This window comes from Notothenia coriiceps, unplaced genomic scaffold, assembly GCF_000735185.1.
Source record: "Notothenia coriiceps isolate Sejong01 unplaced genomic scaffold, NC01 NC01_scaffold00006163, whole genome shotgun sequence".
NCBI classification, from domain to species: Eukaryota; Metazoa; Chordata; class Actinopteri; order Perciformes; family Nototheniidae; genus Notothenia; species Notothenia coriiceps.
The window spans coordinates 119957-132813 of NW_011338864.1; the positions used below are offsets into that span (position 1 = coordinate 119957).

The 12857-nt window shown below is 46.0% G+C and overlaps 1 protein-coding gene across 1 annotated transcript; it reads left to right on the plus strand.

The window, feature by feature from the left end:
- Positions 1–5526: 5526 nt before the first annotated feature.
- Positions 5527–11810, plus strand: fgf16 (fibroblast growth factor 16). The gene is made up of 3 exons (XM_010768975.1): positions 5527–6449; positions 8003–8106; positions 10570–11810. Exons 1-3 carry the CDS (start codon positions 6146–6148, stop codon positions 10810–10812), a joined length of 651 nt encoding a protein of 216 aa, XP_010767277.1. The 5' UTR covers positions 5527–6145; the 3' UTR covers positions 10813–11810.
- The last annotated feature ends 1047 nt before the right edge of the window (positions 11811–12857 follow it).

The following is a 12857-nucleotide window of genomic DNA, read 5'->3' on the forward strand; positions in this document are numbered from 1 at the left end:
TCTGCATTCCCTGAAATTCCCTCGGGGAAGGATAGTTCGCAATCCTCCTTAAAATTCTTGCCCCTATGGACCTCCTTCGGACTCTCCTCTACTCTTGCTAATCGAGGGTTCATTTCTACCGCCGAAAGTCGGGAAAGTTATAGGCGAGAGAAAGCGTTGGCAGCACAGAAACGTCTAATTAATCAGGCAGCTTCAAAACTCCATAACTGCTCTATTACAGTCACCTCGTGAGCGACCTTGAAAGTCCCAACTAGCGAAAACACCCCACCATATCCCCCACATCGCGACCCGCTCAGCCACTCTGCCGTAAAGCCTCTCGATCTCCTCTCTCATCCGCTAAGCATGCAGCTCCCCCCACTCGCCCCCCACGACAACCAAAGCCTACTCATAAGTTTTTACTTCCTGAGTTGAACCGCGTACACACATGCGTCTGTACCAGACAACCTTAATAACATGTAAATTCAAAACGCGTGTACCTTCGCCCCAATTTATGTTTACTTTTAATTCTGTCTAGATGTGTTGAATTACCGTTGAAGTAAAATTATACACGACCAGCTAGTTACATCCAGTACAACCTATAGTCCAATCTTTATTTGTGAAGGTCAAAGTCCGCAATAGATTCCTGAGACGTACTAACCGAATAATAGACACATTTTGCTTTTGTTAGCCCGGGCTCCACGTCGACAACAATAACGCGAGTCATAGAGAAAGAGAAAACAAAGGGGAGAGAAGCAAGCGAGCGTAGACATGGTAGACGAACAGTCGCCGACTGCCGGACCAAACGCTACTCACGCTCCGGTACCACGCCACGAAGTACAATCGGCGCAAGCTGCTCTTCGTCACGTAGGTCGTAAGGAACGACCTGTGCGGCCCCGCGTCCAACTGGGATTAACCGCAACAGATCGTACTGCCCTCTCTCCTCTTCATTATTACAGCTAAAACTAAATGTCCGCGCGAGACACAGCCGGCCCCCAGGCCCTCGATAGTGGGGCGCGGGCGGGCCGGGGGGAGGCGCATAAAAAGGCGGAGGAGGTGTAGCGAGGCCGCGGGAGCGACCGGTGCGCTGAGAAAGAGGAGAGGCTGTGTATTACCGACTCCTGTAAATCGTGGGGTCTAGGGACCGTCGGGCGCGCCGTGGAGGCGGGTAGAGGCAGATAGAGTAGAGGGCAGAGAGGGTGGAGACCGACATACCGTCGCGCCCGCTCCAGCCCGCACGCGCCTCGCCCACATCCCCTCACGCTTCGCCTACCCGAAACAACTAGTCGCCAGCGACTAGGTTTCGTAGCTCCCCACTCCTCCGCGATACCCTCCCTCGCCCCCCCCCTCCCCCACCCCGCCCCCACCCCCCCCCCCAACTGTTTGTCTTCACGACCCCCTTCCTTTGACCTTCTGACCGGCTCACCGACGGATAATCCCCGGCCCCGGATTATGCCCGCGAGGCGCTGGGGGGTGGTGGGACGTGTGTCGGCTCATGGCTGTGCGGGCTGTAAGCAGAACGCCGCTTGTGTGAGGATGTGGACGAATTCTAGTGCTACTACCTTCCCGCGGCGCACTAACCTGTAATCCACGGGCTTCCCTACACAAAAACACACCATCACACAACACCCACCCGGGGGCCGGCACCCACACACCACACACAGCACACACATAATAACACAACAACAACACCCACACCACACCACCACACACACCCCCCCCACACAACCACACAACAACACATCACACCACAACCCAACACCACACCAACAACACACACAACACCACACAATACACCCACAACACTCTTTACCCCGCCCGACCACACCACCCTCGTTCGCACTGTCCCACAGTCAGGGGAAGAAAAGGCGAAGAGCAGAGTCAAAGTTAGCGGAGAGACCGTGGACGAAGAATAAGCCAAACAAACCCGAAACTGTAGTCGGTTGTACCACTACCGAGGCGTGGGCCCCCACCCGCGCGACCTGCTCTCCAGAATCCAACTAAATTGTTGGCTCGTCTGAGAGTCGTTTCGTCTCTTCAACACTCTGTTCTCCTCTTGTCTCGTTATCTCCACACCCAAAAACTGTTTTTGGCAGTTGATTTCTGGGGGCTGTATGCAACAGATAGTCAATGTATGTTTCTTTATTTCATACTGAATAATATGTAAAAAAGGAAAATATTAGGTCCAATAAAAAAAGCTTTGCTTCTGGAAGCAGGCCATTTCGTGACGTCACGTGTGGTTCCCGGCTGCCGCTGTCTGGATCCCTGCTGCCGTCCGGGATCGACAGCCAATGCGCGCAGCCAGCGAGAGTTCAACACGAAAAATGGCGTCAATATGTTGATGTTTACGCATCAGAAAAAGCTAATAGCGCGGGTATTTGGCACAATTTGACAGAACAATTATTTGGTGTGGACGATGCGAGCAGTGACGATGAATCTGAACGATCTCTGCCGCCTTTTACACCAGAAATAAGAGGCCTAGAACCGTATAGGTTCGAGCCAGCAAAACGCGAATGTGCACCACCGGCCTTCTCTTTCGGGAACAAATGAACGGTAAAACCATCCCGATTGGTGTTGCTACACCCGCCAACGACACACCTCTTCACCATGATCCGGAAAAAACAAGACAAACTCGGAGATAAACACTGATACACAAAGTTGACATGCGGCTATACCAGCAATGCTACACTGTGTGATGCTGGGACGGGCTGAACTCACCAGGATTCGCGGAACCACACGTGACGTCACGACACAGCACCAAGCAGCGGCAAGTTTGAATCCAGACTTTTCTGGATACCTCTGAATTTGACCCATTTTCCCGATATTAACAAGTGATTTACAGCAAATAGGAAACGATATTCGATCTATATCACGTGTTACTGGAATAAGACCCAACAAGTTAATGCATTTTGAAACAGTTCTATGATCTTTCAGCTAAAGTAAATTATGCAAGATAAGGACTTTAATGTTAAGCTAAGCTAACCAGCTGCTGGCTGTGGTTTTGTATAACCGCACAGAAATGAGAGTGGTATTCATTTTCTCATGTACCTCTCGCAATGAAAGCATATTTCCCAAAAATCTGTTTCTTTAACTTCAACAATGACACTGCGAGATAGAGACAAGCACCTCAAGCGAGCTCCTTAATCGAATCAAACGCACCTCAGTCTGCACAACATACCGACCTTTGCTCACCCCTCTGAAGAGGACACATGAAGTTTGTCTAATCAAATAAACAGGTGAGGCACTTATTAGCCTCCAATTCCCACTGCAAGTGTAACTTCATTTTCAATTTCTCCTCTCTGGCTGTGACTCATGGGAGAGCAACTTCAAAGCTGCAGCCATGCACTTGAGGTCATTATCTTCATTTCTATATCCTCTGCAGGTTCTCAGCATATGGGAACATTTTAACTTTGGACTTTTTTCTGTGTCTGCAGCCATAAATCTGCCATGTCAACTATAAAATATAACTGACCAGTACCAGATGTAGCTCTAATAGCTACCAAAAAAAGGAATGAAATCAAAATGTACCACCTCTAGATTTTGATTCTAAAGTTTAATAGCGTGTAAGATTGATTTCAGTTTTGTACACAAGAGATGGACAGTGAGCGAAAGTCGCCCAAGTTGAGGATAAGAAAAGGGAGTAGGTTGTTTCTTTTTTATTTCTCTGTTTTGCTCAATCTTTTCCTTTCTTTTTCCCCTTCTCTTTTCTTTAATCTCTCTCTTTCCACCCTTTAGCTGAGACGAATCCTCCTTTCATCCTCTTCTGCAGCGAGGGCCCTGGTGTCTGCTCACACAAAGCCTGACCATCCCTGACTCCTTGTCAACCCCTTGCCCAATTCATCAAGCAGAGGCCCATGGGCATTCATCACCCCCACCACCTTTCATATCCCACACCAGCTGAAAGCCACTGTCCCTCCTCTGACTTCAATGCAGCCATGACACACCCCTAAGATTTATAGTGGCATAATTAGTAGCAGTGAAAAAGGCCTGCGTGCTTTGGAGGGTCAATCATACTGTATCCCACTCAGAGGAGCTCCCAAAGAAAGTCACATCTGTTTCTAAATAGATTTCACAGCCACCACAAAAGTTGATGAATTAGCCAAATAACAAGAAGCCGGGAAATGTATCGAAGGCTAACAGTGACATCAAAACAATCAAACATACTTTGGGTAATTCTAACATGCTATTTGTCACCATTCATGGGAGCGGGACGCTGTCAGATCTCCCCTTTCTCTCCAGGGAAGCTGCTGCTGCTTGTGATGAGCAGCTCAACGGAGAGAACTCCCCCTGAAGACGGGGTTTTCCAAAAACAGCTTGAAGGAGGTCTAAAATAACATGCCTAATAGTTAAACGGTGTTATTGATGTAATCATGCCCTCCCCTCCCACCCGTCCTGCTGTCACTGATATCTCAAGAACAGTGAACTAATTAAAACACTCCTGGAGTTTGTTTTCATTTCAATCCTCACACAGAAAGAAAGTCTTCTCTAAACAGCTGCCTCTCTCTTTTTTTCCCTGCGAAGACACAAGTTTGGACCCGTTGCCCCACTGTGCAGAGAAGAGATGCAAAATCCCCATTCAATCATAAATCACACCTATTATCCATTATTCCTGTTGTGGCTTTCTCTGTGTTCCCTTTCATGTGCACGGTTGCACAGTTCACTTTACACCTGAACAAAATTAAATAACTTGTGGTCTAGCTCACATTTATTTAACAGTGTTGTTAAGTACAGCTTTTGCCATATGAAAAATATGAACATAACAGATCAATGTTTATGATAACACAATAAAGCTAAAGTGTAACTTGTTATTTGAGTATTCACATGTAAGGGTATTTTATTTATATTATAGCAACAGTAACTATACTTTTCAGATTATGTTTTTACATAATTTTTTATGACAAACTATTTTATATATTTATTTGGTAAATTGTTGATTTTTTCTTTTTCTTTTTATTCCTACTTTTACAAAGTATATGTGAATGTTCCACAAACCACAACTGTTAAATCAAGGAGGACATTTGTTGTAAGGTAGTTAAATGTATACCGGTATATGTTTACTTTCTGTGTGTGGTTCTTCCGCTATACTGTTTCATCTAGCAACATAATTAGTAAGCAGCAACACTTTTGTGGAGAAGCAGTACTTATTTGAAACTTTTTTTCTTCTTTAAATTACATCTTAAAGATGAATCCAGAAGTGCATACAGTCTCTGCTGCAGTCAGATTTGATACTACACGTCATCAGCTTTTGGATTTTCCTTTTTTTCCCTTGCTTGCCAGTAGTACAAGTGGTTTAGCTGCTGGTTTGCTGGAGCACATTGCAAACGTTGAGCAGAGGGGCGAGGAAGCACCTGCTTCCAACGAGGAGGTGGAGAAAATGCTCTCATGAAAACGTCCAGTGGTTGGCACTGACACTTCTGCAGGAGGTTAGATGGCTCTGAGATTAAACTCAGGTTATTTTGATAAATTTCTGGGCGCGAAGCCTTCGCCTGATACTTTGTGGTTTTCCTTTTTTTTTTCTTCTCCAGGAGAGCCTATGGTGTGACCAAAAAGCAGTCACAGTAAATTATGGATTTACTTTGTGGTGGAGTGGTTGTTGCAGTTTAAATGATAAATGTAGATGTTCGGCTTTGTGTCAGCTACCAGTTGTGTTCGAACAATGGTGATCTTCGCTACTGCCTCTGTGTCGCATTCAAACAAAAATAAAAGTGTTGCCTGCGCCAGGATGGGCGATATGGTTTTATCAGACAGCCTCGGACCGCGTTCAGGAGCGCAGCAGGAGCTATGAGGAGACACTGCTGGACTCGGATTTGCTTGGTCGGAAGATAGTTATATCTTTGTGAGAGCGCAGTGAAAAACGCGTAAAGACAGCGGCACCATCAGTGGTAAAAGTTGGACTGAAAGTTCATATTCAGTGAGGAAACTGATGCGCGTAAGAAGGGATGCCAGCCAGGCGTGGCTTGTGTTTGAATATCCAATGTGAGAATGCGTGGGGAGTATGTATATAATAGAGTCTTTCCATCTGATAAACAGAGATATCAAACTGATGATTATAGCAAAGGACGATCAATAAGCTGAAAGGACGCTGCTGGTTTTGGAGTCGCACGGCGCGCTGGGTGCGCTTTGGACTTGTGTAAACTTTACTCTCTCCTTGAGGCACCGAACATTTGAAATGCCTCCGCTTAATTTGACAGCTGTGCACACAATGGCAGAGGTCGGGAGTTTTCTGGGGACAATCGACTTGGATTTACAAACCTTTCCTGCACTCGGGACTGTGCCCTTACCGGAGCCTCCAGTGGGCTTGAATGAGAGGCTGGGGCAGATTGAAGGGAGGATGCAGCGGGGGTCGACGACGGATTTCGGGCACCTGAAGGGGATCTTGAGGCGACGGCAGCTCTACTGCAGGACCGGCTTCCAGCTGGAGATATTCCCCAATGGGACTGTGCATGGGACAAGACAGGACCACAGCAGATTTGGTGAGGATACTTTTCACTTTTTGATAAAATATTCGTTATATTGAAGATGTTGTCATATTATATTGCTGTCTCAACTGACAGAAATTGTTTATTTTGTCATCAACCATCAATTTATTATAGCCAAACAATAGTTGTGAAGGAGGTGTAAATTAAAAGGTGTGAATAAGGCCTCGGGTAATCTCGAGGAAAGCAATTATCAATAGCTTATTACAAAATGTAATTACAATTGTGCCATGTAATATATCATGTTCCCTCACTTAAGATAATTTCCCCTGCTGTCACTCTGAAACTAGGTGAAGTGAGTTTAATTAGGAGCCTTTTTTTCCTGCCGCGCTCCCCAGTGAATGCTCGTGCGTCACAGTCACCTGGCCACACACCTTTGCGCGTGGGGGGCAGGTGTCTCTCCTCAGCCGCGCAAACAAGCTGCGCGTGCGCGAGTCACCCTAACAGCAACAGTGAGCGCGCGCACCGGCTCTGAAGATTTGGTATCATTAATGTACATGGAGCGAGGTGCGGCTCGCGGGAGAATGATAAACAAGTGAGGTCAGATACGCACATGTCTCGCGCCTCATATCCATGCAGTCATCTCTCGCAGGTGCAGGCTGGCTCGCTCGCTGCGGGGAAAAAAAGCGGAATAACCCTAAATGAAAGCATGACCACTGCGGAATTCAGGAAAGTTTAATGTTCAGACTTGAGCCAAAACAAGCCGGTGTACAGGGATGGGTGGTCCGCGTGTTTGTCTCTGGCTTCACTTAGATTTAAAATGCAAGGTCTTTGTCAGAGCTGCATGGAAGACGTGGCTTTGATTAAAGGGATATGAAACACACTGTTCACCCCACAAAAAAATTAGAGGGATCTTCTCTGTCATTCTCTGGCATCAGATGAGGTTGGAGAGATGGGGACCAGGTGGCTGTACGCCGGCCTCTGCCAGTCAGCTCAGCCAGCTGGATCCTCTCTGACTAACCTCGGCATCAAAACAGCCAATAGCTTTTAATTTTATCACTTGTTTTCCTGCCTTTGAAGTACATGTTCACTTTACTGTAACCTTCAGTGAGTCAGGAGCCCACTAAACAACAAACCCACATCTCAGCTTCTCTGTCTGTATTAGTAGCCACTGGGAAATCCCAAAAGACAGGATGCACACTTTTATAGACACCACAACCTTTTAATGTAGTGAGTGATTTATGTGCCTCAGACCAGGAAGCTAGAAAATCTAAGAAATCTTTATCTGGTGCATCCGCTCCGTACATGTGTCCTCAGCTGTAATCAATGTCAATATAAATTATGTAGTGGCCTTACAATTGCATTTATTTTCCAGTTGTGGGAGGGAGATGCAAGTATGTTTATTTTTGAACCTGTTGGAACAAAAAGCCACATTTCAGGACATAATGTGACAATAAAGCAAAAGTAAAGCTTCCAAAATCAGTTCTCTGATGCATATTTTGACTGGTGTGATGTCACAGAACTGGAGGCCACTTGTTGCTGGGGAGGGTCTTCTGTTCGTGGGCTTTCTTGACTGTTTTGTGCATTGTGTGTGCTCTGTTTGGCCTCAGGTATCCTTGAGTTCATCAGTCTGGCAGTTGGTCTGGTCAGCATCAGAGGGGTGGACGCTGGACTCTACCTCGGCATGAATGAGAAAGGAGAGCTCTTTGGGTCGGTGAGTCAAAAGAAAACCCTTCTCCGTTCATTTACAACCCCGGCCTCACTGTGCAGCCCGGGGTCTCATTCACAACAAGTCTGCCACTCGACAAACGTGACTTGTTTAACAGAATGCACTTGTTCACAGCGTCTCGTAGAGAGTTAGACTTTTTCTTTTACAATATACGTCAGTAGGGAGCTATCAAAAATATGTTTTCAGGAGAAATCTGAGAGTTGGTTTGTTATCAAGGTTCCCTGTACGATGGGAAAACTTCAGTGAGACAAAACAAGCCTGTTTCTTTTACAGGGTCGCACACTCTGTCACACACTTCCCTCTTCTTTTTCTTCACAATAGGGACAGATACATTTATAAAGGAATTAGATCCAAAGTTGAACAGGAACACTAGCAAAGAAAATAAAAACAGAAATGTATTATTCTTGTATTTCATGTGAAGTCTTTGAAGGAGTTGCAGATAGTGCAGCTTTTGAGAGCAAATCTACCTCTTCCTTTAGTTTTGAGATGAGCAGAAATATTTACATATTTTCCCAGAGTGGAGACAGGAGTGTTTGGAGTCTCTTTGGATGTGTGCTGTGGGTGAATTTGCTGGAGATTACCTCTTTATGCACAGCTGGACTCAAGTTTTGTCTGCAGTGTTCAGCATTAAAGACATCTCTTGTGCTTTGCTACAGTAAATGTAGCATCAAAAGGATATTCACTTAATCCTGGCAATCTTTCTCTCGTATGCAGTTGGTATCTGGAGACAGAAAGAGAGAAGAGGTAAAGACAATGAAGGGGAAGTATGTGAGGGTTACCTGTATCAGGTGTCCCAGGGCATTACCTGGGGGCCCCTCAGGGCTCAGACTCCTCCCGGGCTCTGAGCATTTTGAACAGAGGCTACTTTTAAGCACGGCCATTATGTTGAAAGTGCAGATATTGTTACGCCGTGCTATCAGAGTCTGGCATCCTGGAGCCTTGACCCTGGAGTAAGGGGGGGGGAGGCGGTGATTTGAGGGGGGGTAATTGCACACCTGACTGAGTCACCTGACTGACAGAGGGATGTAGACACGTCTGTCTGTAGCTGAGAGGCCTGGAGGTGGAGGGGGGTGGGGGACAGGTAAAAGGGTGCAACAGCCAGACCTCGGTGAGCTTTTGATTTGATGAGGCGTGTGTGTGTGTGTGTGTGTGTGTGTGTGTGTGTGTGTGTGTGTGTGTGTGAGAGTGTGAGAGAGAGAGAGAGAGAGAGAGAGAGATGTGTGTGTGTGTGTGTGTGTGTGTGTGTGTGTGTGTGTGTGTGTGTGTGTGTGTGTGTGTGTGTGTGTGTGTGTGTGTGTGTGTGTGTGTGTGTGTGTGTGTGTGTGAGAGTGTGAGAGAGAGAGAGAGAGAGAGAGAGAGAGAGGTTGGAGCTGGCCCAGTCATGTGCCCTCAGGGCTGTGTTTACAGACAACAGTTTCACCACATAGCCGCAGCCAAGCAGAGCCTGACAGCCAATCAACAAAATTGCTGCTGGAATAAATACTTGCACAAACACTTGTTAGAACCGTACTGTGTGTTCAAAGACGGGACTGGCCGTGTACAGAAACCACATGAAAGTTGTGTTTAATTGGAAAAAAGGGGTGGGATAGTGACACCTTTAAAAAAGTGGTTTGCATTTTGCCCCCGATGATACCCCAAATTCAGCTGAGGTTGGACCCTCTTGCTGCATGACTGAATTGTCTTGGCAGGAGAGCAGCTCCAGCCCTGATGTCTCTTATTGTTCTCACACACTCACTCAGCCAGCACACTCTCACCTGCTGAACCCACAGCCATCGCTCATGCTGCGCTGTCAGTGCAGACAGAGGCTGTGAGAGCTGCTGTGTGTGTGTGTGTGTGTGTGTGTGTGTGTGTGTGTGTGTGTGTGTGTGTGTGTGTGTGTGTGTGTGTGTGTTGTCTGTGTGTGTGTGTTGTGTCTTGTGTGTGTGTGTGTGTGTGTGTGTGGTGTGTGTGTGTGGTGTTGTTGTGTGAAGAAGTGTGGCAAATATAAGAGGTGGGAAGAGAGAGATTAAGGTGAGTCGTGGTGTGTGTGAGAGAGAGGAAGAGACAACATGAGAGAGCGAGGGAAGATTGTTGCATCACGGGGAGGGAAACAATTCCCCATGCACAAGGAGAGGTTAACAGGTCCGAGGAAAAAGCGTGGGGCGTAAAGTGGAAAGCAGCTCGTAATGACTTCCCCTCTTTTGTCATAATAAGCACCTGCCTTAATGAGTTTCTACCGGTTCATTTCAGCTTCCAAGTGCGCTCCTGAATAGGTTAATGAAATACACAAACTAGCACACTAGGAGGAGTGGGATCTGATTGCCAAATGGCAGCATCCATTTCAATCTCAGCTGCATTTCTTTCTGTTTAATCATGATTCTGTTGCAAATGTACCTTTCTTTTTCTCACTCAGTGGCGTGTATGCAGGCCTTTAGCATGTGACTAATGATTTGTTCTGTCCACCAGCAGAAGCTGACTGCGGAATGCGTGTTCAGGGAGCAGTTTGAGGAGAACTGGTACAACACCTACGCTTCGACGCTGTACAAGCACGCGGAGACGGGACGCTTGTACTACGTGGGCTTAAACAAAGACGGCTCGCCCCGGGAGGGCAACAGGACTAAAAAACACCAGAAACTCACCCACTTCTTACCCAGGCCGGTGGAGATTGAGAAGATCCCTCAGGCGTACAGGGACTTATTCCAGGACAGGTGACCAGTGCTTACGCTTGGAGAACTGCTTTCAGAAAGAGAGGAGCAGAGAGGGGGTGTTGTGGATATTTTGGACCTGGTACAGAACTGTTTACCCTCAGCTCCCCCTGAGGTCACTGTGTTTGCGCCTCGGCCCACCGCCAAGCACTGACATAAACATTGAATGTCGGCGGGAGATGTTATCTTGTAAAACCACTGCATGGATGGAGGAGGCCCACATGACTGCTCAGCTGTGGGGGGATCAAATCAGGTGCCATGTTTTCTCAATAACCACTTTTAAGAGGTAAAGGCATAGATACTGAAGGGAATGGTTTTGGCACTAAGATGGGGGGGGGGGAATGAATGGTGGGCTATGAGAACACCATTAGAGACTTTTAGGAGTTCAACGTGACGGGAAGCACCGCAGATGTAACTATGTGCATTTGTCATGCACTATATAGAGTTAAGGAAGGAAAAGGGTACATTCCACATACACAGGGATGGATATAAGAAGAAACTGTAAAGTGACAGGGTGGGATGGTCAGGTAGAAGAAGAATGTCTGTGAGGCAGAGAGCAAACTGTTACAAGACAAACTGGGCTTTTATTAAGTTTACTTTAAAATCAAAGATAAGAAAAAGGGGAATGATTGAATTCATTGAAGATGAATGCGTGATAGATGAAGAGCACTTACTGCACATCCCCTCCTCGATCTGTAGGCTCACTGGTAGTCAGAGTCTAATGATCTCTTTTACCACATTTTAAATATCAAATGGCGTCTTGTAGCATTTGTATGCCATACAGGCTATCAAGAGTCGGGACAAAAGCACTTCTCTGACTGTGGTTATAAAGAATTGTGAGGGGATGTTTTTAAAGGATGGTGACTTGTAATGTTCATAGTGTCCGGAACATTACTAAAAATGCAAGCAGCAGAGGTGTACATATGGGTGATCCTATTTATGAGATGTACAATATATTTATTTTCTACATATAAAGTATAAATATATATATTTATTTATTGCAAAGACTTTATTTTGTAATGAACTCGGACTGTAGATTCTACTGAAATTACACATAAAAAACTGCAATGAACATGACAATAAAATTGTCCTGCTAGAACTCATTGTGAGAGACTATTTTTCCTTGGATGAAAATCTGATGTACCAATTGAAACCAGATATAGAATCGATGTGAATGTTGCATTTCTTTACTTTTGTTTTCAGCCATGCTAGCAGAATGATAATGTAGGCCAGCTGGACTTCGGTCCAGACTGAAATATCTCGACAACTGTTGGATGGATTGCCATAAAACATTCTACGAACATTCCCGGAGGACAAATTTAAATGACTTCGGTGATCCCCTGCCTTTCCTCCAACACCACCACGAGCAACACACTGATGTGTTTTACCTGATAATGAACACAACCATCTTAACATTACAAATATATTTTCTTTGTTCAGTCTAGAAGGTTAGCGTTTTGCAGAAATATAGATAAGTAAATCATTATTTGGTTGCTTTTTGTTAAAATACCTCAAATGTAATGTTTTCATAGCACCAGTTGCATGACATGTTGTCCTGCTGTCCCAAAGATGGAGGTAAAAAGATACAGCAGATTTTTTTCCCAGAGGAGAACATGATACAATCCCATGCCAATTTGCCCTCATAAACCCTTTACCAAGTAATGTGCACAGGCCCTCTCTGTCTCCATAAGGACTTAGTCCGCCTACATCCACCGTACAAAATCAGATTCCTTATGCAACTGGATCCTGGCTCCTAATTGGCTTTACACATCAGCATGGATTTAGAGCAGTGATTGGTTGTCCATTGTGGGGCCTCACAGACCATAGTGTAGTCTGCAGCCTGCTCAACAGACAGAAACAGCTGCCTGCTGCTCACACAACCAGCGGGGATGTGCTGCAAACCTGGAGTGGTGGTAATCTGGGGCTGTGAGGGGATGGGATCAACATTTCAACATCTGCAATAGTTGTAATGTTTCTCCACTGGCAGATATCTGTAAGCTGTGAGAGCAAGCTCCCATTGGGGGGAGGGAATGGAAAAGTCAAAAGACATGC

Coding starts and splice junctions, on each gene's coding strand:
- fgf16 (XM_010768975.1), top strand. CDS start 6,146: ATGCCTCCGCTTAATTTGACAGCTGTGCACACAATGGCAGAGGTCGGG. Junction 6,450..8,002: donor ACAGGACCACAGCAGATTTG/GTGAGGATACTT, acceptor GTTTGGCCTCAG/GTATCCTTGAGTTCATCAGT. Junction 8,107..10,569: donor AAGGAGAGCTCTTTGGGTCG/GTGAGTCAAAAG, acceptor GTCCACCAGCAG/AAGCTGACTGCGGAATGCGT.